Source organism: Thunnus albacares, chromosome 5 (assembly GCF_914725855.1).
Source record: "Thunnus albacares chromosome 5, fThuAlb1.1, whole genome shotgun sequence".
Lineage (NCBI taxonomy): Eukaryota > Metazoa > Chordata > Actinopteri > Scombriformes > Scombridae > Thunnus > Thunnus albacares.
In genome coordinates, this window is record NC_058110.1 from 5,524,689 (window position 1) to 5,550,881 (window position 26,193).

General features: G+C 40.3%; 2 protein-coding genes across 6 annotated transcripts; both read left to right on the top strand.

Annotated features, from left to right (window-relative positions):
* The first annotated feature begins 2,368 nt into the window (after window positions 1-2,368).
* pofut1 (protein O-fucosyltransferase 1) lies at window positions 2,369-11,852 on the top strand. 2 transcript variants are annotated; one of them, XM_044352925.1, is made up of 7 exons: window positions 2,369-2,563; window positions 3,046-3,167; window positions 5,730-5,912; window positions 6,666-6,778; window positions 6,990-7,182; window positions 8,638-8,880; window positions 10,704-11,852. In XM_044352925.1, exons 1-7 carry the CDS (start codon window positions 2,425-2,427, stop codon window positions 10,896-10,898), a joined length of 1,188 nt encoding a protein of 395 aa, XP_044208860.1. In that variant the 5' UTR covers window positions 2,369-2,424; the 3' UTR covers window positions 10,899-11,852. The 2 variants fall into 2 exon arrangements, with proteins under 2 accessions (XP_044208860.1, XP_044208861.1); XM_044352926.1 differs by having other exon boundaries at window positions 2,529-2,600.
* A 236-nt stretch (window positions 11,853-12,088) lies between these two features.
* kif3b (kinesin family member 3B) lies at window positions 12,089-25,454 on the top strand. Of its 4 annotated transcripts, none has more exons than XM_044352920.1 (9): window positions 12,089-12,238; window positions 13,076-14,586; window positions 14,761-14,862; window positions 18,001-18,123; window positions 18,540-18,658; window positions 19,584-19,700; window positions 22,810-22,915; window positions 23,343-23,554; window positions 23,782-25,454. In XM_044352920.1, exons 2-9 carry the CDS (start codon window positions 13,183-13,185, stop codon window positions 23,885-23,887), a joined length of 2,289 nt encoding a protein of 762 aa, XP_044208855.1. In that variant the 5' UTR covers window positions 12,089-12,238; window positions 13,076-13,182; the 3' UTR covers window positions 23,888-25,454. The 4 variants fall into 4 exon arrangements, with proteins under 4 accessions (XP_044208855.1, XP_044208854.1, XP_044208856.1 ...); XM_044352919.1 differs by having other exon boundaries at window positions 13,079-14,586; XM_044352921.1 differs by lacking the exon at window positions 12,089-12,238 and adding an exon at window positions 12,268-12,378 and having other exon boundaries at window positions 13,079-14,586.
* The last annotated feature ends 739 nt before the right edge of the window (window positions 25,455-26,193 follow it).

Sequence of the window (26,193 nt, forward strand, 5' to 3'; positions counted from 1 at the left end):
ACATGTCTTCAAGAAATGATCTTCTGTAGTTAGACCTATTTATATGTAGTTTTTATGTACTGTATGACAAATACTGTGTTTGTCATGGAGGTTGAGGATACATAACAGCAAGAGGGACTTGACAGCTTTGGTTGTAGGAAAAGTGAGCAAAAGGTGAATAAGCAATATTAAGTGGGCTTTAGTGCTTAGAGTTAAGAGATACAATATTAAATGTTTTAATAAAGAAACTGAATTAGTGACATGGCCTATACCTTTACACAGCACCAAGCACATGACCCCGGCAAGTGGATGGTTTAAACACTGGCTTTAATGATCAACAGTGGTGGAAAGTAACTAAGTACATTTACTCAAGTACTGTACTATACAATTTTGAGGTACTTGTACTTTAAGTGGTAAATGGTAAATGGACTGTACTTGTATAGCACCTTTCTAGTCTTCCGACCACTCAAAGCGCTTTTACACTACAAATCACACTCACTCATACGCTGAATGGGTACAGGGGCTGCCTGCCCGTCAGAGAAAACTAACCATTCATACACTGATAGCACAGCCATCAGGAGTAATTTGAGGTTAAGTATCTTGCCCAAGGACACATCAGCATGTAGGCTGGAGGAGCTGGGAATTGAACCACTGATCTCCCGATTAGTGGACGACCTGCTCTACCTCCTGAGCCACAGCCCCCCCACTTGAGTGTTTCCATTTGTTGCTATGTTATACTTCCATTCCACTACATTTCAGAGGGAAATATTGTACTTTCTACTCCCTACATTTATTTTAGAGCATTACTTACTTTTCAGTTGAAGATTTGACATGACGGATAATATAACAAGCTTTTAAAATACAACACATTATTAAAGATAAAACCAGTGGTTTCCAACCTTTGTGGCTTTTGACGTCTTACAAACAGCAGTGTGTAGTTGGGGTCACATTTCAGATGTCTATGAGTTATTAAGAGCTCCACCAAATAGTGATTTTTCCCTCTAAATAAATAAATGTTCAAATGATCCAATATTTCAGCAAAAATCAAAGATTAGAGAAGAAATCCAAAAACTGAAAATAGATTTGTGTATCAGAATTTGTTCTTTCCTCTCACATTAATCATCTCAGGACTCCTCAGATTTATCTGGTGACCCTTAGAAGGGGCCAGACCCCAATGTTGGGAACCACTGGATTAAACTAGCTAATTGTATATAAAGTAGTTTAAACTAGCTCCACCTCCAGCAGCTACAACAGTAACATGCTGCTTACACACTGATGCTTCAGTATTAATGATGTAATGATCTCATATACAGAATAATAATATATGAGTTATTGCAGAATGAATACTTTTACTTTAATACTTTGAATACATTTTGCTGCTAATACTTTTTTTACTTGTACTTTTACTTATGTACTTGTACATGCAAGACTTTTACGTGTAATGGAGTAATGGAGTACTTTTACTTAAGTAAAGGATCTGAGTACCTCTTCCACCACTGATGATCAATAAACCCGAAGAAGAAGAAGAAGAAGAAGAAGAAGAGAGTGGAAAGCCAGTGCATAAAACAAGCAGTGCATTTTATGTCCAAGAGTTAAAAGTCAAGGTGAACATAGACCATATGCAGTTGAAATGATGGCAATCTCGTTAGCCCTACAATAGACAGAGGAAGTCAAACCTTTGCATAACGCTTTGCTCAGACTCAAGTGCAGCCCTGGCTAGTCTCAAGCATACCTCTTCAAGATGCAGACAGGATATCCTTTAAGACATTATGCAATCTTTATATAGAATTATTAGATTAGGCATTGATGTACAGTTTTTGTGGGTACCAGCTCATGTGGGCATCCGGGGAAATGAGGTTGTGGATCGTCTTGCCAAAAATGGATTAGATAGAAACCAAGTAGAAGTTGCAATATCAGTAAGCAAGGTAGAGGCAAAAGCTTTTATATGGAACAGGATTAAGGCACAGTGGCAAAGGCTGTGGGACAGGGATACTAAAGGAAGGCATTAGGCAGGAGGAGTCCTGGTCAGCAGAATAAGATTGGGACACCCAAAACTAAACTCATCTAACCTCATCATTTAACCTTATCAGGAAGCATCAAACCGGAACTTGTGATGGCTGCAGTCATATGGAAACTGTGGATCATGTCTTTTTTCATCGTCTCAAATATATGAGACAAAGACAGCTGTTAAGAATGAACCGGATCATAAAGCGATTGAACGCATGGACTTGAAAACACTTTACGAATGACTCTGGAAATTCTATTTTAAAACATGTCTTCACTTATCTACAAAGCACGGGTTTGATAACAAGGAGTTAAGAGCTATGTACTTCAACAGTTGGAGGCGACAGTGCTCCGAATGGTGGAAATTTGCCATTGAACAGGAAGAAGAAGAAAAAGAAGAAGAAGACAGCCAATGCATGCTGGGATATGACATGAACCACAATGGCAGCTAAACAACAAGCCGTTTCTGCTCTCATACTGACATGTTTATTTTCAGCGCTTCTACTGCAGACTTGTCGGACGCTTGCAGAAGAGCTGAAGTGGGACGAGAATGGCTACGTGTTGTACTGCCCGTGCATGGGTAAATGAGCTGTGACCAGCTGATACTGGCATTAATGGTGTGCATTATGTCGTATGAAAAGAACCGAGCTAGTGAATCCAAAACTTCACTCGTTCAGAAGTTGAGAATGGTGTTTTATATCGACACATGGTACATATTGTCTGTTTGTGAGTCAAAACTTCTCTGATAGCAAGTCGTCATTTCTGCATACTGCATATGATCATATTCATCAATGAAAATCTTGTCAACAAAAACTTTGAGAGTATTTCCACAGTCACTCGAGAGGGGATGCAACAGCAGCTAGTTGAGTTTAGGGAAAAACGGGTATATATTAAGTGTAATAACTTCAGCTATTTGCTACACTGTGTAAGTAAATCACTCGTTATCTCACTCGAAGTTACTCTACGTTTCCATACCCGCCTTTCACTCAAGTTCCCATTTTCTCATCATGAGTAGGAGCATAAGGTTTAATTAAATGTAAAGTGCCCAATGTTATTGTTCAGGTCGCTTTGGAAACCAGGCAGACCACTTCCTGGGATCTCTGGCCTTTGCAAAGATGTTGAACCGAACCCTGGCAGTCCCTCCCTGGATTGTGTATCGCCACCATACCCCCCCTTACACCAATGTAAGTACAGTCAGTGAGATATGAGCAACTGCCACTGACTGCAATTTATGGTGATCACACAAGAGGGCTTTTTAGAAATTAGATGGAAGAAGAAAGAAAAGAAGAAATAGAATATAATTTAACTAATATTAAATTCAAAGTAAAATGACAGTGTTACAGTAGCCAAGTCATAAATCACATTAAAGGACGGGTTCACAATTTTTCAAGTCTGTCTTAAATCAAGAGGAGCCTAAATGAACATTGAAACATGTTTCTCTTGCCATAATCATTCCTCCTCTTCATACTGACCATTAGAAGATCCTTTCATAATGCACTTACAATGTAAGTGATGGGGTGCAAAATCCACAAGCCTCCTTTTGTGCAAAAATGTATTTAAAAGTTTATCTGAAGTTAATATGAAGCTTCAGCTGTCCAAATGAGTCAAATCAAGTAGATATCTTTCAACTTTACAGTCTTTTTAGTGCCAACGTCCCTCTTTTTGTTACTATACTTCTACTGCAGCTGAACAGGGAAACGCAAAGAGGAAATGTGATGCTAAAAAGACTGTAAATGTGGCATATATCCACTTGATATGACTAACTCAGACTGCTGAAGCTTCATATGAGCTTAAGATAAACTTTTAAATCCATTTCTGCACAAAATGACTGTGTGGAAACACTGTGGATTTTGGCCCCCATCACTCACATTGAAAGCACATGTGAAGGGGATCTTTTAATAGGCAGCATGAACAGGAGGAATAATGACAGTGAGGAAAACCTAGTTCAGTGTTCATACAGGTAAGAAAGATATACAGTTAAAAAGCCAAAATATATACAATAAGTGCAAAAATAAAATGTAACAATTAATAAGATAATAACTTAGAATAGACTAAAGATAGGACCAAAACATTAACTCTAATAAATGTTTAATATATACTGTACAATGCAAATTAGTAATTTACGGGACATTAGTGCAAGTTAAGTAGATATCTCTCAGTTCCATCAAGTGTCCCACTGAGCCTCCGTGCACAGTATCAAGATCCTGGAACTGGTAAATCTAAATGGAATGCAGCCATTGTTAATATTATTCGTTCTACCTGCAGTTTTCCTGTCAAAGTATCTGCTGAGAAAAGTCCTATATGGGTTCTGTACACAGGGCTGGGTGAACTCTTCAAGGGTCATCTTCCACTTTTAAAAATAATAATATAATATTGTTATTATTGTATTTTTAGTATTTTCTTAATTAACCTCTTCTACTCCCCCCTCCTACCGTGCCATTTTTAAGGGGTGCCACATAGATGCATCATGTGTAAGCTAGGACACCGAAGATAGTTGTGTTTCGGTTGTGTGCCTATTCAAATTTTTTAAGTGTGTAAGGGCTTAGAACATTATGATGGAAGTACATGATGGCCATTCTCATGCATTAAGTTGTTGCAGGATTTTTTGAGTTGATATCATTTATTACATTAATTTGTTGCAAAATTAATCATTTCTGACCACTCGAGAATTGATTAAAAAAAAAAGGCAAAAATCCCTACAAAATACCACATTAAGACACAAAGACCTTAAGGAACACCATAGATAAATTCATGCTGTGATTTGGTGTCAAAAACTTTAAATATTTGGAGATTTCTGTAAGAATTGCATTTTTCTGTGACTGGATGGCAAGCACTTCTGTTCTGGAAATTTCTCAGAAACCCCCTTATTTCAATATACCAAAGCCATACATCCTCTGGATGCTCTAGGTCTCTAGTTCATGGTTGTAAAGTTTCACAAGGCTGTGACTACCCTAGAGGTCACAATAGATAATTTTATACACTGAGGTCAAATTTTAAAAAAAAATGGTCTCACTACAATGAAATGACACACATGAATACAATTGGAATCATTGAATCCACAAGAGTCTCAGCTTTCCAGTCATACCAAATTTATGCAATTCCAAGACTGTTTAGGGACCCCAGTATGCAGAAATATTCAAATACATCATTTTTAGAATAGGTGAAAATAACACATTTATACTGCATGCAAAAAAACTGCATGGTTTTTGCCCAAAACTGCATGGGATTAGCATAAAGTGGGTATGTCTGTAAAGAGGAGACTCGTGGGTGCCCATAGAACCCATTTTCATTCAGGTATCTTGAGGTGAGAGGTCAAGGGACCCCTTTGAAAATGGCCATGCCAGTTTTTCTCTGGTCAAAATTTAGCCTGACTTCAGAATGTTATTTAGCCCCCTTCCTGACAAGCTATCATGACATGGTTGGTACCAAAGGTCTTCTAGTTTAATATATACCAGAATCTTCATATCCAAACTGAGCCCGCTACAGCCTCTGAAAGACTCTAATGTCAGCTGAGAACACTGGCTTGCAGAGTTTTAAGAGGTTAAGGATATATCTGATGATATTCTGTATTTTTCTTATTTGCAACACAGTCCAGGAGAAAGATAAGGAAAATAGGATAAGGAAAAGGATAAAGCTCCATTGTTGTTCAAAATGTAGTTGTTGGCTCCTTTCAACAAAAATGAAATTTTTCCTTAAACCTGAATTGGACAGTGTTATTTTATTCCAATCTTTTCTATTCTATTCAGGTCCATGTTCCCTATAGTGAGTTCTTTCAGCTGGAGGCCTTGTCTGCCTACCACCGTGTGGTCAGTTTGGAGGACTTCATGGAGAAGCTGGCTCCCAAACACTGGCTCTCAGGACAGAGGAGAGCCTACTGCTTTGAGACTGCTGCACAGCGGAGTGCAGACAAGAAATCTTGCCCCATGAAGGTGAGAGTACAGTGAAGGAGAACCTTGACTAGACCTTATTCGATGAATGTGAGTCGTAACTACAACAGATTATAATTATCTGCTTATATTGATCGCTGCTTTCGGATACAAATGTATCAACTCTCCTACCTAAAAGAATCGATATAGTGAGCTTTATTTGAAAGCAAGAACTGCATGTATTGCTCAGTCTGTTAATAAATGATGGTGAATGCAAGTGACAAGCATGAGGGTGAAAGGCTGCCCTCTGGTGACCTATGGACCACCGATTACACTGTAAAACAAATTTTTATTTGTTTTTTGTTCCTTGGTATTAATTGTTATTTCCTAATTGCTCATGTCTAAAAAGTATGTTAGTCCCTTCAAAAGTTTGCTTTTCTTGACCAGGACAGTGATATTTTGAAATTTACCTATTTTCTTTTGTGGTCATTTTTTCATAACTTTAGTATGAATACATGTTAATTTTGATTCATATGTTGTTTTTCTGACTTAATGTGAATGAATATTTGCAAATTCGCTCATTTTACCATCGGAAATAGGTACATTTCAAAATATCATTGTCCAGGTCACAAAAGCAAAGTTTGAAGGGAATAAACAGCCATTTTCTATACTTTTTAGGCATAAGCAATTAAGAAATAACACTTTCTGCTTAGGAACAAAAGTTGTATTACGTAGTGTTATGAACCACAAGCTCAAAGTGATCAGGCTTCTGTTTTATTGTTCTAACATGGAGGGACGGTTCTGGTCCACTTTCAGGATGGGAACCCATTTGGTCCATTCTGGAACTATGCTGGTGTGGAATTTGACATGTCTGTCTTGTTTGGTGGTATTTCCTTTAGTGCCTATTATCAGCCTCAGTGGATGAAGAAGTGAGTACCTGTTTGAGAGTCAGATACATTTAGGATTGTCATAGCAAACATAGAACATGAAAAATACCTTTTACCATTAAATGACATTTGCGCAGTGTTCTACGTCTGTACTTCATAAGCCTGAAACATAATAATTAATTTTACATTCATTTTTATGACAAAGTTGGTGCCTCCTCTGAAGATTTCTATTATGCTTCCCCTAATGAAATAGGTTCTCTCCCTCTGAGCATCCTGTCCTAGCCATGCCTGGAGCTCCTGCCCAGTTCCCAGTGATAGAGGAGCATGTGGGCCTGCAGCGCTATGTGGTGTGGTCACACAAGATGGTGAAGGAAGGAGAAGAGCACATCTCTACCCTGCTGACCAGGCCGTACGTTGGCATTCACCTCAGGATTGGCATCGATTGGGTGAGCCTGTAATTTTCTCATTCATCCATATGCTCAAATACAGAGTCACATCTTAACACATATATATCACAGGTATCAAAGTTCTGTTTTCATTAATAAATAAAAGTTCACACCTGTCTTTCTGCATGTTATCAAACAAAATCATCTACAAATTTGACCACGTGTTCTATTTTATGATGTTCAGTATAAATCATTTTATTATGAACATGTATCTGTGACAAATCTTTAACTTTTGCACAGATAGCACCCACCCTCCTCTAATATTTATAAGGTTGACCTTTGAAAATCTCATTTTTGTTGTTGCACATACATTAACTGCTTACCAAGAGGTATGAGGACGGTGTGTGTGGGACTGAGTCAAAATAAACTACAGAGTGTATGTTCATGGTAATGAAGGAACATGTCACCCAGTGCAACGTGGTGACTCACTGATGCTTTTCTAATAATATTCGGACAACAATGAAGCTCTGTGGCACCAAGGAATAAGATAAATCAGGCTTTGGATACACACAGAATACTTGCTAGTGGGATCAGTTTATTGTTGGTTTTGCTCTTTTCGTGCCAACATTAAAACAACAAACCAAACTTGTTGTAGTAATGGACTCAGACCTAAATTTTAATAGCCACATTAACACAATTACAAAATTAGCCTACTATCACCTGAAGAATATATCAAGAATTAAAGGACTTATGTCTCAGCAGAATTGAGAAACACTTGTCCACGTGTTTATCTTCAGTACACTTTACAACTGTAATGGTGTCTTAACAGGTCTCTCTAAAAACAATCAGACAGCTGCAGCTGATTCAGAACACTGCAGCTTGAGTCCTCACTAAGACAAGGAGAGTAGATCACATCACTTCAGTTCTTAGATTTTTGCACTGGCTTCCTGTCTGTCAAAGAATATACTTTAAAATACTACTGTTGGTTTATAAGGCACTGAATGGTTTAGGGTCAAAATACATTTTTGATCTCTCTGCTGCTACGTTATGAAGTGTCCAGACCTCTCAGGTCATCCGGGACAGATCTGCTTTCTGTGTCCCCGGTCAAAAATAAACATGGTAAAGCACCATTCAGTTTTTATGCACCACTTATCTGGAACAAACTACCAGAAAACTTGAAGTCTGCTGTAACTCCCAGCTCCTTTAAATCAAGGCGTAAGATTTTTCTGTTTGCCACTGCCTTTTATTAAATTTAATTTTCCACTATTTATATATCTCACACTGCACTGTAGCTGCACTATAATTTTTATTGTCCTGTTTAATCTGCCATTTTATTTGATCTTAAGTTTCATTTTATTTCTTTTAAATCCTATTTATGTGTCTTTTTATGTTTTTTACATGGCATTGTGTTTCTTTTCTTAATGCTATTTATGTTTTATGTAAAGCACTTTGAATTGCCTTGTTGTTGAAAGGTGCTACAGAAATAATGTTGCCTTGCCTAATCTACCCTTACAGCAAAATGCCTGCAAATTGCTGAAGAGTGGTGATGCAGGCCCCCACTTCATGGCCTCTCCTCAGTGTGTTGGCTACAATCGCCAGACGGCCCTGCCTCTCACCATGACCATGTGCCTTCCGGACCTGTCAGAGATCCGCAGGGCTGTCAAGCTGTGGGTGAAGAAGACCTCTGCCCGCTCTGTCTACATCGCCACTGATTCCGAATCCCACAATAGGGATATTGAAAAGCTCTTCAAGGGCAAGGTGGGTTTGTTTGGCCTCTGTATTGCATTCCCAGGTATGTAATGAGTTACTTAAGCTCTAAAGGGGCCATATTATACCCCTTTTCTCACAAGTTAACACAGTTCCCTGAGGTCTTAATAAAATGTATCTGACATGCTTTGGTCAAAATACCACAAGGATCAAGCACCACAGCAGCCTTCTCATCCTGTTGAAACAGCCCTGTTCAGAACGACCGGTTTGAGTGCCTGTCCTGCCCACCTCACGCCCCTCTTCTGCAGGGTGTGCCAGCTACCATGCCAACTGTTGAGCATGAACCCCAGAGAAACATGGCTGCCGGAGAAAACATAGCGATGCAGGAAACACATCAAACGCCTCACGTTACTTAGACGGGTTTAACCACAGGATCATTTGTATTTATTCGCCCCTAACAGCCAGCGAGCAACGGCAGGCACCAACTAGTCCCCAACCAGCATGGTGATGTTACTGAAGCTCAGCCTGAATGAACCCAAAATAAACTTAGATTTTGCTGTCATTTAATTGCAATAAATGGATCAAATGGATGCCGAAATAACTACATCATGATGCTGATTTCTAAAAAGTCTGAATTCATGCTTTGTCAGGTCTGTCCACAAGACAACAAGCAAATAACTTTTAAATACTTTTCTTCTGAATGGAATTCAGATTGATCAGGGTTATGCTAACATTGCAGCTGCTCCATCCACACTCAAAATAACATCATCTAAAGGCATTAATGCCGCAACGACATTATCGTTTATGCACATAAATATCTACATACTGTGTAACTTTAAAATTATATAAACTCACTGGCATTTCAGATATTTATTATTGATGGTGGTGTGTGACTCTGGTGTTAACTTAGTTCCAGCTAGGTTGAGAAGCCAGTTTGAAGATAAATCCATTTAATCCCAAAAGTTTACAAAATAAATTCCTCCTGCCAGTAAACTGCTCAGGATCAGAGCACAACTGGGTGTTTATTCCTCCAAAAGATGAGACAGCAGCAGCAGCAACAACACAGGACTCTCCACCTCTGCTCTCCAGCTCTCTCCTTCAAAGCTGGCCAGCTACTAAGCGCCAGCCAGCAAGCCACAGCTCTGTTCCCCTGTCTAGCCCCGAGATATGTGCAAATTTTTTGCCCTTAGCTTAGCTTAACTTAGTTTAACCGGGTCCCAGCCGGCACTTGCAAAAAAAAAAACATGGCAGGCCTTGGGAAATTTTTGGGTGAAGACTCAGATTGAGGCATGGATGGGGGATGGTACAATTTCAATGAAGTCCCAAGTGAGGTAAGAGGGGCATCAAATCTGAATGGCTTGTTGAATCACAAGAATACAGAGCAAGCCAGCCCACACCAAACTGGCCAGGTTGTCTCATTTCATAGTTTGTGTGTTCATAGGCACATCAGAGACCCAAATATATATGCGTGCTGAAATGTGAGTTTTTCACAATATGCCCTCTTTAAGTCCTTTTTGTTTCTGGAATGTTTGACCTTAAATGTAACCGAAACTGACCAGTTACATTTTTGACTGGCTTGTTTGTAGCACAATTTGTAAAACAGGTTTTGTCACAGTTAGCAAGTTCTTTGCATAGTTTTCAGAAGCACTTTAATGCTCTAACTCATGAGTCTGTATTCAGCCCTTCATGTAGCACATGTAATATGTCTGATATGGAAATTTAATTTCTCAGGAGCAAGAGTTTTCCACATCGGTAATCCTTAGAATTGTCTGTCATGGATTGAAGACACAGAGAAATACTCACCTTTTTATTTGTTAAAATATTGCATTTCCTCCCTGGTTGTTTATTTGTGTGTTTTATTCTGGCTTCTACAGGTAAAAGTGGTTAGTCTCCAACCTGACTCAGCCCAAATGGACCTGTACATCTTAGGCCGAGCTGACCACTTCATCGGCAACTGTGTCTCATCCTTTTCCGCATTTGTAAAGAGAGAGCGGGATGTCCACAGCCTTCCATCCTCCTTTTTTGGCATGGACAAGCCCGGGAAAGTAAATCACAAAGAAGAACTCTAAGCACAAATGTCACATGGTCACCCTCTGGACACTAATGCTGGATGACTGTCATGCCAGGAGAGCATGTAGAAAGCAGAGAATATCATATGTGACGTGATTGTTTATAATGTCTGAAGCAAGACTAGGAGTTAAGGCGCAGACAGGTCCAATTTTAGCATGGGTTTCAATCTGTGTGAATGGGGCTAGGGCTTGTAGGAGAGGATGTAGCAGATCTTTAGTGAGATGTTTGTCAAATGGTATAACACTGCTGCTACCAAGAAACACTTTTATTTTTGTCTGTTCCCTACTAGAAAATCCATCAACATTCAAAAAGTATATGTTCCGTCTCAAGATTTGGCTTCTTCAGAGTTTTTTCTACCTGATTTTGTTCACCATACTGAAGCCAGTTTTCCTTTCCATCAGGGAAGCACAAACATTTCCTTCAGCTACAGTCATATTCTGTAGCTGCTGCCATGTTACATAGACCTCTGGTGACCTCAATGAACCAGGGAAAAGACAATGTCAGCGATCATGTTCTCCCTATCACTGTCTTTTGCCCTTTTCCTCCTCTCTTTCTCTCCCTACCTTTCCTTTCCGATCTCTTTCCAGCTCGTTCTTTCCTTTCCTCTTTGCCCTCCATTCCAAGGAGAGCGCAGTAACCGATCCTCATACTAATTATAGGGAGGAAAAAGGAGACAGTCTTTCCACCTCTCAATTTATCAGGACCAAAAACTGACAAACTGTGGAACCCTGGTCTGAATGTTTTGCAGATGGTGTTGTTAATTCAGTGAATGTACGCAAATGCTTCAAGGATGATTGGGGATACTAAAGAGACTATTTGCACTGGTTGAACTGATTAAATGCAAGTCATTAGTATTCCTCTGTGTGAAAGCAGTGAATGTGTCGATTTTGAAGTTGAATGTTTTACTATAATGCTTTTCACCAATAAAGTGATGCACACTAATTTTTAAAGAACCGACAGACTCTGCCTGTTAACCTCATGGATGTATGGTTAACCTCCCTCACTGGAAGCTCAGCTGTGAGTACAGTTGAATCAGCTGATATACTAAGCTATGTGTAGAGACTGGGTTGCCAGATATGCGAGGATACTTTGAACATTCCCCATAATGTATTTATGTGGGCGACCTCGTTATTCACAACTGAATGAATATTAAGATTTTTGTTGCGACTGTATGCCAAACTGTTCATACCTACCTCGGAATGACATGTTTTATTTGGGTTAATGTATTTTCTCACGTACGTCTGTTGCGGGTGGTTGTGCTCGAATCTGGCAACTCAGTGACCGTTGCGGGGATGAGCAGCGGCTAATGGCTGACTGGGAGTTTTGGATTAGCCCACTGGTAAATTTTAAACGACGTTTCAGTGCGTCTTATGTAAAACTATGTTTGTATTGTGCGGATGTTAAGTCTCATTTGTTATTTTTATTTTTGTATGGCGTTATGGTGAATTTATTTGTGCCCTCGCTACTCGCGTTAGCCAGGTAACGTTAATGCTGCTACCAGACTTGTAGCTTAGGTTACCAGTGTGTTTGCCGTTGCTAGGCCGGTTTTGTGGTCTAGTTGCGGGCTACATTTTGCACCAGCTAATGTTGGTTAGCTGACCCGCTAGTTTGACAAATCATTTATCAACATGCTGCTGCTGTCAGAGGTCTCCCAACGACTGTCACTTCATCACCTGACGGTCCAACGTTGAGGAACGTTAGTGATCTAGCAGTTTATAGCTGCCAGTTAAATTTAGCTAACGTTAAATTTAGTTAGCACCGGCCGGTATGTTACCTAATCGTCAGAACTGTGTAAATGCGCTTCCCACTGTTGGTCAATTAGGAAGAGTTTTTTCATTGTGACCCACTAAATTTAACCTCATTAGTTCTCATGCGTGTTGTTGTGGTGTTATGCGATAGTATGAAATGTCTTACCAAGCTTATCTAGTGTTTCAACGTATAAGAAGTTGACAAGACTAGGGAACGTAGAACTGCCATACAGGTGCCAGTGACAGGATAGATAGGTTATATCATTTTTAAAGTCTAGCAATAACTCTATATTGTATTGAACGTGAATGAGTATATCAGTTTGCATGTAAAAATGTGTGTAATGCATTAACCATCAAGGTTAGCAATGTGTTATCATGACAATTGCCGTTTCAAGTTTGGTAATAATCATTGATTGTGTGTTGCCCAGCAGGTTCTGATGTGAGCATTTCTACTGGCGAATTGTTCCTGAAGCTGTTCTTGAAAGACAAAGGATACAAAGTGCCAGGCCGTGTGGGTTGGCAGCCACACCACAACATGTCCAAGAGCAAGAGCTCTGAGTCAGTCAAGGTGGTGGTCCGTTGTCGCCCCATGAATGAAAAGGAGCGGGCAGCCAAGTTTGAGAGGGTAGTCTCTGTTGATGTCAAATTAGGCCAAATAATTGTCAGGAACCCCAGGGAGACTTCAGCCAGTGAACTCCCCAAAGTCTTTACTTTTGATTCAGTCTATGACTCGAACTCTAAACAAATAGATCTGTATGATGAAACCTTCAGGCCCCTGGTGGATTCTGTTCTTCTGGGGTTCAATGGGACCATTTTTGCCTATGGACAGACAGGTACAGGGAAAACATACACTATGGAGGGGGTAAGAAATGATCCAGAGAGGAGAGGAGTGATCCCCAACTCCTTTGAGCACATCTTCACTCACATTTCACGCTCCCAGAATCAGCAGTACCTGGTGAGAGCATCATATCTAGAAATTTATCAAGAAGAGATCAGAGACTTGCTCTCCAAGGACCAATCACATCGTCTGGAGCTCAGGGAGAGGCCTGATACGGGTGTGTATGTTAAAGACCTTTCGTCATTTGTCACCAAGAGTGTGCGGGAGATTGAACATGTCATGAATGTGGGCAACCAGAATCGTTCTGTGGGTGCCACCAACATGAATGAGCACAGCTCCCGTTCTCATGCCATCTTTGTCATTACAGTTGAGTGCAGTGAGTTGGGTGTGGATGGAGAGAACCATATCAGAGTAGGAAAACTGAACCTGGTAGATTTAGCCGGTAGCGAAAGGCAGACCAAAACTGGCGCTCAGGGGGAGAGACTTAAAGAAGCCACAAAGATCAATCTGTCGCTTTCTGCTTTGGGGAATGTCATATCAGCTCTGGTGGACGGCAGGAGCAGCCACATCCCCTACCGAGATTCAAAACTCACCCGTCTGCTGCAGGACTCTTTGGGGGGCAACGCTCGCACTGTCATGGTTGCCAACATTGGTCCAGCATCCTACAATGTGGAGGAGACCTTAACAACACTGCGCTATTCCAACAGGGCTAAGAACATCAAGAATAAACCACGCATCAACGAGGACCCCAAGGATGCCCTGCTCAGGGAGTTTCAGGAGGAGATTGCAAGGCTGAAGGAGCAGCTGCAAAAGCGCTCAGGAAAGAAGAAAAGGAGGAGGCAGAGGAGGAGGGCCGGGGAGGGGAGCGACAGTGAGGACCTGGAAGAAGGAGAGACGGAGGATGATGATGAAGATGGAGAGGACAAAGGGGATTACTGGCGGGAGCAGCAGGAGAAGCTGGAGAGAGAGAGGAAGGCTATCATGGAGGATCACAGTTTGGTGGCTGAGGAGAAAGTTCGGTTGCTTAAAGAGAAGGAGAGGAAAATGGAAGACTTGAAGAGAGAGCGGGAGGCTGGAGAGATGCTTTCAGCTAAAGTTAAGGTAAGCAGACTTACCAGTGTTACTGTAAATGCAGCATGCATCTGTAACTGCTGCCTGCCATGTGCTCCTGGTCTAATTCTTGCAATTTTCATGTAGCTCAGCTGGTGGAAAGTCAGTTGCCTTTTGCCCCATGTGATTAAAATTGGTTTTATCCTTTCTTTTCTTTCTTTCCAGGCGATGGAGAGTAAGCTCCTAGTAGGGGGGAAGAACATTGTGGATCACACCAATGAACAACAGAGGATGCTGGAACTGAAGAGGCAGGAAATAGCTGAGCAGGTATAATATCAGGTTAAAGCTGTACAAACATCTGAAAAATGAACCATTTTCTCTTAATTGGAGGTCACAAGTGAGCAAAAATGTGATCACAGCTGACAGAATAGTTGTAGAACAGAGTAGTTCAATGTAGCAAGAATAAGGTGGAGTGAGAAGACGTGAAATTTTTGAGATTTTGTTAGTGTCTAGTGAAGACTGCAAGACTTGACTGCAATTTGCTTGCCCCAGATGAATTTCTGAGACAAAAACCCTGAAGTTGACATGGAATCCACTAGGGGTGTAACGGTACACAAGCGCAGCATAGTTCGGTACATACCTTAGTTTTGGGGTCACGATTCAGTATGATTTCGGTACAGCAGAAAAAAAAGAAAAGAAGAAAATAGTCAAAAAGCAGTCAGGACGCCTGCTGACAACTGTTTTATGCTGATTTGTCGGAAATCAAATGTGTTTATAGTTGTAGTGAAGCACACTCAGCTTTGAGTGACGGTCACTCAAAGCTGACCGTCACAGAGAGGGGAGGGGGATGCAGGAGACACAATATAGATAAAGGTATATATTATAATAATAATGACAGCAGTGACACTACATGAGCATGGGTAACCAGGGTACCTTGGCTAAGCCGACAAGCATACATCAGTGACCATGCTACCGGCATGCTGCAGCTAAGTGGTGCACTGCCAAAATATTCTGGGTGGAACTCAAGCGCTAGAATTATGCACATTGGAGTAAATGGGTTATTAAACTATTTTGACAGTAATTGTTTAATTGTTTGAGTTTAACTGGAAATTAAGACATAGTAGGATGCATCAAAGACAAAATATACAGAGCAGAGCAGGAGGTCCATTTCTGTAGATTAAAGGTTAATTCATATTCTCTTCTCTGCCAGAATCTTTCCTGTGCCTCATGTCAATCCCAGCAGTGCTATTAGTCTGCAATTATGTTTGATACAAGTACAGTATGTGTCTGGAACAGAATGCTTCATCTGCACATGAAAATCTGAAGAATTGTTCCCACAGTAACTTCTCACATGCTTGTGTTGAACATCGTGATCATTCGATTCAGTCTTTGATTTCTCCCATCTTGTAATCAGCACACCTGGTCTGAGATCAGTAGTGTAGTTTGTGGTATGTGCAGCGCCACATCAACATGACAACAGTCTGGAACAAAAACTGTATGTGATGTGATCAGACTTTTTTTTTTTCTTTTTCTTTTTTTTAATTTCATTATTGTTGATAGATGTATCATGGAGCTTTTGAAAGTCACCTCCAGACAGTCTTTCATCATAAAGTGGCTGGAAGAGTAGATAAAACTACGAATCACCATCTAAGCATTTGTCTGTTGGTTTGTAGCAATTTCCCATCCATTGTGTATCCCTATTCATTATCAGCCATTATCACACATCTTCGATTTCACATCTTGGTACTTGTTGTTGTTTATATTTTATTACTTTGGAGCGGGGGGGGGGTTATATGACAGAGACTCATCAGCCACACACTTCTCCGTTCTCTGTTAAAGAGCGGCTGAGATTGACACTAAAATGAGAATTGCTGGTCCACCTTAAAAGTCAGTCCACCTAAAGTGAGCCTGGTCAAGTTAAGCTGACGCGTTATTGCTAACTTCGGGGCTAACCCCCTTCGATAGATGAGTATTTTCTTGAGGAGCTGCTGCATTTATTAACTGACACACAGTCTGTACTGTACATTTACTGCCAGAATGACAACTTAGTGCATAATTATCCTCTGCTCCGCTCATGTTCACGTCATGTTTCTACCGCTCGCTCTCTGCGCTCGCGCAACTGCACACGCACAGTTACACACACACGCACTGCCTTATTCCTTAACGGAGCAACGCTTCTCTTGCAAAAACACGTAGATGTCCTTTGAAGAACGAAGAGAATGAGGATGACTAAAAAATCCACAATAATGTAGGGTGTTGCACAGTGTGCGAGAGAAAATCATTAGTAGCTCGTTGACATTAATGATCGTCTGAAATTTTAGCAATGGCGCTCATAATTTTGCAGCGGTAGTGCGCTGCTGCTGAATGAATATAGGGGAGACACTGCACCTACAGGTGAAATTGTATCAAATACCACACACTTGTTCAGTTATACAACATTACCGTCTGTATAATTTTGCTGAATTTGGTCACCATGAAATGTTGAATTTAAGAGATATTTAACTGAATAAGTAGTATGGTGGGGTTTCACTAATGGCCACAAGGTGGAGCTATTGGCACCATGTTTCACTATGTCCTGCACACTGACATGGAGAATTTGTGTACCAAGTTTCATTTCACTGAAGACAGCAGTGTAGAAAGTGTAGAAATATCATGTTATAATATTACAGTAGCGCCCCCTTGTGGGCTGTCATTAAATGCGCAAGATTCTCAAATTTAGTGTCGATTCGAATCAGCATTGAAAAATTACGGCTTGTTAAATGCATCAGGCCACGCCTTAAAAGTTTGGTAAACAATTACAGACAAGTGGTACGTGATACCAAAAAATGAAGATATAAGCTCTGTTCGGGATCATCTAAATATGGTATGTACCAAGTTTGGTGAAGATTGGATGAAAAATGTGCCAAAAGAAGCAAAAAATGTGTTCTAAATGGCGGAAACATTTTCAAGACGCAAATGGGCGTGGCCTATATCAGTCTACTTAGTACCATCCAAGGAATACACTGTGCAAAAATTGTTTAGATAGGCCTATTGGCGCTATAAATCCCATCTTGAAATATGTTACATATTTCCACTTAGGCCACCTGTCAATCAATTTTAACACTTTAGCACTTTTAGTTTTTGAGATATGAGCTTTCAAACATTGCTCCCATTGACTTTCCATTATAAATTTTAATGCTTTAAAAAATTATATAAAATCAACGGAAGATGCTAGAGATGATAAAAGTAATAGCATCTCCTTATGGGGATGTACAATTTGACATTTGGTCTCATCTGAAATGAAGTTCATCAACAAATCGTGTAGGACTAGTTAGATGCTGAAAAACGGCAAAATAAATATATAATAATAATAAAGAGCGAAGATAACATAGTGTGTGGGAGCTGCAAAGTGATTAGTTTAGCCCGGTAACACATGGAGCATTGTGGTCTGAAGTTGTGAATGGATGATATTGTGTGTGTTTCCAGAAACGGAGAGAGCGAGAGATGCAACAACAGATGGAGTGTCGGGATGAGGAGACTCTGGAGCTGAAGGAGACCTACAGTTCTCTGCAGCAGGAGGTCGACATCAAAACCAAGAAGCTGAAAAAGGTAGCGGCTGCAACTTCAGCCGGTGTACTTAATGGCTGTCCTTCCTGTCTCCCATCCAGACCGGCTTAAAACTGTTTTCTGCATGTGTTTCTAGTCCGGGTGCTGTACACAATGAACATATTCTGAATATATGAATATACACTGTTAGCATAAATATGCATGTGATCCTCTGAAAGCATAGATACAGCAAGACTGTTTTATTTGGAAAGTCTGAGGGACAGCATTTGTGAGGCTTTTTGTGTCTGGTAATGAAATGCTCAGTTTAGTGAGTAGGTCAGGTATTTCAAATCAGGTAAGAATACATTATTGGCCCAGTCCAGTCAGGTGTATATCTGAGCCAAATTCTAAGGCAGAATATTCTAAAAGTCCTTTTAATCATGTAACCCTGGATTCCACTGTCCTTTTCTGTCCTCTAGCTGTTTGCCAAGCTGCAGGCAGTAAAGGCAGAAATCCACGACATCCAGGAGGCACACATCAACGAGCGCCAGGAGCTGGAACAGACCCAGAACGAGCTCACCAGGGATCTCAAACTCAAGTATGGAGCCTGCTTATCGCACTACCGGCTTGCCAGAGAGACATGGATTCCAACTGTATTTTGTCTATTACGAACACAGTCTGCAGTGGCTGAGGAGGATAATGATGATCATCTCCAAACTGGATCTGCTGTCACACTGTTTCTTGTCAGACTTAAACACTCAGTCTATGGAATAATTCTTGTAAAGAGATTGGCAATGGAAAGTATCTGTGTGCATTACGAACACACACTTGATTTTACATGCTAACATGATGCTTAAATAATGGATAAGACTAAGAAATTATTTTCTAGGTGTACTGTTACTTTCTTAGGATCTAGTCAGACCAGTTCGTACTAGGGCTGCACCTATCAGTTTCATTTTTGATTAATCTGCCACTTATTTTCTCAGTTAATTAATTAACGGTTTGGTCTATAAAATGTAAGAATATAATGAATATAAATAATCTGTTCCAAGGTAATCAGATTGTTTTATTCAACCATCAGTTAAAAACCCAAAGATACCTAGTTTACTTTCATATATGACAAAGAAAAGCATCAAATCCTCACATTGAAAAATCCAGATCATGTTTTGCCTTTTTCCTTAAAAAAAGACTAAAACTTAATGATTTTCAAAACAGTTGCTGGTTTAATTTTCTGTCAATTGACTCACCAATTAATTAACTAATTGTTGCAACTTTAGTTCAGACAGATTCCTCTTAAATATATTAATGTGTAATTATAAATTAATGTGAAATTTATTAGGTGTTGTATTTCTGAACGACTGCCTCAAACCAGGAGACTTCTTTTCTCATTGTAATAATTAACACATATTAGAGAAAGAGACACAAGACTGTCTATGTGTTTATATTCATTTGGTCTCATCTGACCATTTCTCTGCTTGTGCTGCAACCACCTCTGTGTAATGGCTCGTCTGTTTGCCTTCCAGGCATCTGATCATTGAGAACTTCATTCCCTCAGAGGAGAAGAACAAAATAGTCAACAGGGCTTTCTTCGACGAGGAGGATGAATACTGGAAGATGAGGCCTATCACACGTATAGAGGAGTAAGTTACACCATATTTACACCATACTTATGCATTCTTCCTCTTGTTAAATAGATTTAGTGCTCCACCTTGAGTACATATGTTGTGTTAAAGTGAACAGCTTGTATGATGGATCTTTCTAAAAGATTAGGGCCAGCACTGGATTCAAACCTGCACTGTTTTCTGCCATTGAAAGAGCTTGTACTCCCTTATTTCTGTTCACCTCTTCCCTGCCAGCATGCCAGCTGAAGGGCCGTTTGTGTGCAGAGGGGTGTGACCACAGGGGGCCAATGGACATTACATTCACTGTTTAGAGATGTAAACATATCAATGTTTTTTGATGTATTATTGTTCGAGTAAGGGATGTGCGATATTGGATTTTTTGCCGATATCCAATATGCCAATATTTCCAACTCATTGTGGTCGATTGGCGATGCAGATACCGATATATGTACATATTTTTTTCCAGCTGGCTGAGGAGACTATTATGCATGCAAGCATAGATTGTAGAAGATTGTGAAGTGTGATCAAGAAAGATAATATATGAAGGAAGACTTTAGGAAGACTGGAGTGCAGGAGCTCAGCGTTAAAACTTTAATGAACCTGCCAAGTGGGTGGAGCAGAAGAGTTTTCTTTGAGTTTATTAGACAGACAGGATTAATGTGTAGGATTTAATCTCTGGTCCAAACTCTGGAGCGGAAGGTGGCGGTAATGCACCTAATAAGCAGGTTGCCAACCGCGTTTATAAACCAAAAAGAAGTTGTTGTTTTTCCAAACAGAGTAGTACATCTTGTCAGCCAAAGTGTTTCCTGTCTGTGCAGCCGAACATAGCAGCTCCTTGGCAGACTGTTTCTCCCTGACGGTCCCAGTGCTTCCTCCACAGGCCCCACCCACTTCACTCAAGCTGCCCGTCAGACTCACTGCTTCTTCCCACTTTAACCTGAATAACAAACCGGGGCTCAGTGCTCCGGTTGGATCCACATGGAGAGCTGGGGCTAATGGGCTAACGTTAGCTGAGAGGCTAAAAGGCTAGCCTCCCAGCTAACGTTACCCTAGGCTCTCCATGTAGATCCAACTGGAGCACCGAGCTCCGGTTTGCCTTGGTTATCTGCATGCTGTTCAGTGACACGCATTATGTCCTATTATGTAGCAGCAGTTTAATTTCCAAACCGCGAGGCGTCTGACTTTTACAAGTTTTATGAGCATTCTTGATCAAATGTCTGCTGTTTATAGATCAATCAGCAACAACTGTTATGTTTTTGTTATCAAAAACAACTTCTTTATATGAATGAATTCCTCTGTCACGGTATTGATATAAAGTATATTGTGATATAAAGAAGTTATTATATCACTATATACCGTATTATATTATTATATATTACGTTTTCTGGAAAATCAGTAGGGAAACTGCGTGTGGAGGTTGTGTAGGAAACATGAAGATTTCATTCAAATTCTTTAAATTTGATTGGACCGCTTAAAGGTGGGAATGGTTTTGTGAATACAGTGTGATATGGAGCTGTAGAGGACTCCACACACACACACCTCACTCCTTCACCTGCTGTTGGATCAGGAGGACAAGGGAGAAATGAATAAATCAGACCTCAGCCACATTCCTTTGGAAATGAAAACAAAGTTTTTGCCTAATCATATCCAAACACACAACTCTCCCTGTCCCTATCTCCCACTATATTACTCTGCTAGCTACAACGATCCACAAGCGCTCAAGTGCTGGTTTTATATGATGGGTTTGGTTAGCTAGTTGGCCAAAATCACATCTAATTGGACACATTTTTGTTTATACCCCTGAGTTCAAGTTGAGTCATCGAATATATGAAAGTGTATTACAGGAACAGAAAAGCCAGGCATTTTGATATAAAAATACTCAAAAATGTTTTATTGACATACAAAAGATAAGTTGACACAGGACTAAAACTGGGAAATTTATTCTTTATTTCATTTTTTCTCTAAGAAATTTTATGGATAAAATTCCTAATGTCTGCTTTTTAGGTAATTATAATATATACATGATATATATATATATCATGAACTAGAGCAGTATTTAATATAGTCAATCACAAGGCATTCTTTTTACCCTAAAAGAAAACCTAATTAAAAACAGGCTCTTATTCATGTTTCATGGCACCATTATCAGGCAATGCATTGCACCTCTGCAGGGTTGTGTGGAGGCGTGGGGTGTGGTTGTGGACGTGTTTATTTGTAACCACCGTGAAACAATCAGAAAATAATGTTTTGTTCCTCTCAGTCACTGGCTTTCTCGCTTCCACTTTCACTCTCCTCATCCACTCTCTAGCTCGCTCGACCTCTCTCTCTCGTCTTTTTTAAAAATGAGTCGGGAAGCCATTAGCAAAGCCTAACTTTACTTTTAATGTTATCAAATGAAGAGAAATGTCCTCCCCTCTTCCTAGTACAGCGTTATAGGTTGTTTTTCTCCAAAAGTTGATACTGGTTCAACTTTGTCGCTGCGGCCCCCACCCCCGCACCCTAAAAAAAGATAAAAGAAAAGAAAAAAGTAATTTTCTCTCAGTGAAAAACATAGTCTCCTTGAAGGTTATGACAAACTGCCAAAAATGAGCCAATGAGATGCAGCAGTGAGACAGCAGCATTTGAAACAGCTGTGCTGTATTTTGAAACTTTCATAAAATTCAGTAAATAGCAAAGCTGCCTGTTTCATTACTTTATATTCATGTAATAAATATACAAATGTCAATAAGATGGTAATCTGCATGAGAAATTAAGAAAAAGAAAAAAAACGGTTATAATAATCATCCGCTTATAATGATCAATTTGACCCGGATGGAAATGACCACTATAAGCGGTCTCCACTGTAATATGAATATAAAGAAAACTGATGGTTTCTGTTATCCTGTTACATTTACAGGATTTGCAACTTTACAACACTAGTAGGCTGCGATGGACAAAACCAAGTGGAGCACAGTAAAGAAAGGATCTGCATTTGATATGATTCAGATCCATTATAATATATCAGGTATCAATCTTTAGGATTGACTTGGGTTCAATTTTATACTGCAGTTAAACAGGACAGGTGTAGAACAGTGCATTTCCCCATGATGCAATACACACTGTCTAACTCTGTGACTGTATGCTTCAGTGACCATCAGATGATGACCAGGCCTTTGTCTGCAGTTGGCTACAGGAGGCCTCTAAGTCAACACGCCCACATGGCCATGATGATTAAGCCTGACATGAGATACAAAGTAAGCTGCACGTCCTCCTCACCTTTCTCTTGATTAATGTTTTCACTTATATAAACCGCATAGTCAATACATTAAAAACCACAAAAATGCCTCTGCATTCCTCATCTTCTTCCTGTTTCTCTGATGATGCCACATATACAGCAGATTGATCTGTATAGACAACCAAACAATGCAATCTATCATAAGTGATTGTTACAAAGACAATCAAATTCAAAATCAAATCAAGTTGACAAGCTGCACAAAAATTCAGAATGTACATATCATGTGAAACATTTTCCCAATTAATGTGCAAAATGATTAAATGCTTATATACAATAAGCACATTTATTTTTTATGCTAGCCCTCGCATTTAAAAATATTTGTTAACTTTCATTGCGTACACAAGGTACCTGGATTGACTCATTTGTCTCCTGTCCTGTTCCCCCAGGCTGAAAACATCCTGATGCTGGACATGGACCTGCCGGCTCGGACCACTAAAGAGTATCAGGAGCCAGTTATTGCCCCAAAGGTGGCTGCAGCTCTGGAGGACGCTCTTAGGGATGAGGATGAGATCCAGGTAGATGCCTCTGGCTTTCACAGCAGCTTGGGACCAACCCCGCCAGCCAGTGCCAGCAGCAGCCTCAAGAAACCAAAGTCTGGGTAAGTCAAAACCACTGTCACCTGTAGCTCTCTTCCACCTTCAGACTTAAGTTATATTCATTTTTAAGTGACACATGCTGTGGTTAGACTGGTACTTGCAATATTTGTATTTGATCAACTTTGACAGGAATCAAAGAAATCTTTGAACATGTGTGCTCCAACCTTTAGCTGTCAATAACACAATGCATCTGATGTTTAATCATCTGTCATGGCCTTCTGTCATTCAGTCGACCAAGAACAGGCAAGAAGTCGAGCACTCCGACCTCTCCATTCAGCCCTTCCAGTTCAGGATCCTCTCTTTACCCACAATCCCGCGGCTTGGTGCCTAAGTGACAACTTCCACCAACCTTTACTGCGCACATTTCCACTTTGGGACTCAACTTTGAGAGAATGGGGTTTGTTTGTCCAGGTTGGCAGAATCTTGGATTCTGCAGACAACAGAGAAAACTTTAAGACTAATGCTGCTTTGTAGGTTTTAACTTAACTGTAACCACACCACTATTAACTGTTGTCATGAGCTTTTCATCATCCCTGAGTGTGAGTTAGTACAACTCCAGGACAGCAGCCATGCATGACATGAAGCCTCACATCACTCTACACTGCTGTTATCGTTCTCCTGCATTTGGCACAATGCCAGTGATGTCTTATATGTATTCACAATGTTCTTAATGTACAGAAAAAAATGAAGGTGGGCTTAGAACACCTATTGATGGACTGCAGTATCCTCAATGCACTTAATATTTACCCAGATCTTTGTGAGTGCTCTGTCCTACTGTAAGTGTAAGTGACACGGTGGGGACTCTACAGGCTGTGTGTGTGTGTCTAAGTGTTGGTCAGTGTGTTTCTGAATATTGAAGGTATCGATTTATGTCATACTGCGCTGTTTTTCATCCCGTGGTTGGGGTTCTGATAATGTTAGAGTGGAACTTAAAGTGTGTGTGTGTGTGTGTGTGTGTGTGTGTGTGTGTGTGTGTGTGTGTGTGTGTGTGTGTGTGTGTGTGTGTGTGTGTGTGTTGTTTTGTATCTTAAAGGAATAGTTCAACATTGTGGGAAGTATGCTTATTGGCTTTCTTGACAAGAGTTGGATGAGAAGATAATACCACTCTTGTGTCTGTACAGTAGATATGAAGCTAGGGGAGACTCTTGACGAACTGCTATGACATGAGGCAAGTGTCACATGACTGATGGGAGTAGCAATGCTACACCACAGCTAGCGAGTTTATCTGCTGCCATGTTGGATGCCAGTTATGTTATCTAATTGATCACACTGGCTGTCAGTTTGATGTTGATTTAAGAATATTTAAATTTCAGTAGAAATTGATTCTTGAAAAAGACATTTGTTGCCTATTTAATACATTGAGCTGTGTCCTCTTCATTATTTGACATTTTTCCAGATAGACATTCTGAACAGAGCAGGTAGAAGACTTTTGCTGGACGATAGACCCACACATTAAGGAATTTGAGTGAAAAATCTGTGATAATAGAACTGTGATACAGAAATTGGAAAGTAGGCCAAATACATATTGAAAGAATCCATAAATGTGTCTTTCAAAATCTGAGTAACTGTAAGCTTTACTGTTGTTTTTCTCTTTGCACATTTATGTTATGCTACGTCATTGTTTACCTTCTACAGTACAAGTAGACAAGCTAGAAGGGCTACCTAAAATTAAAATATAGAAAAATACTGACACCCTCGGCTGTCTCCATTGGTCATGTGATCCTCACCTTGCAGGTCGTAGAGGTTTATCAAGATTCTCCAATGAAGCTAGAGGTGATAAGCTTATCCAAGTAGTTTCCACTGGTTCCCCGGCAATGTCATAGGGACAACAAGACTCCAGGAAGTCACTGCTCCCAGCCAAGAAATGTCATTTATTAATTGGTAGGCAGATTTTTTTTTTTTTACTTTGGACAGAGCCAGGCTAACTGTTTCCCCTCATTTCCAGTCTTTATGCTAAGCTAAGCTAATCTGCTGGCCACAGCTTCATATTTAGTGTACAGACATGAGAGTGGTATTGATCTTTTCGTCTAATTCTCGGCGAATAAACATATTTCCCAAAATGTCAACTATTCTTTTAACTAAATGAATGTGTATGATTGTAAATGTACGGACCAGAAAGTAAAGTACACTTGGCCTCTGCCACAAGTTGCTGTAATCAGTAGATGCTGTTCTTCCTGGGGCACACGACACAGAGGTGGGGAATGATGAGAGAAAGCTCAACACCTTTTCAGGACACACTCTAGGTTGCATGACTTTAAAGTCTGACACCAGATCTCCTAGCTGGAGGTCAATGCTAACCACACCCTGGGTCACTCCAAAGTTACTATCCTGGTATGTGCCTCAGATTCATCAGGGTTCCAAGGTGCCTTAACCTGTGTCCTTAATCTCTGCTCCTTCGTTTGGAGTGCACACACATATTTCTCTCAACCAGTATTTTTTCATCACTTCATCTACTCATTCATTCCAGCAGCAGGGAGTTGTTTTAAAGCATGATCCTGGCATTCCTGTCAGAATGGAGTTCACTCATTAGACGAAGAGGTAGAGCATTTGGGCACAGCATTCAACTGCCTGTAAGTGTAGGTGAGAGCCACAGGAAGGGAAAGCAGGCAAAGGGCAGTGTCCTTCTGCCTTCTGTTTTACT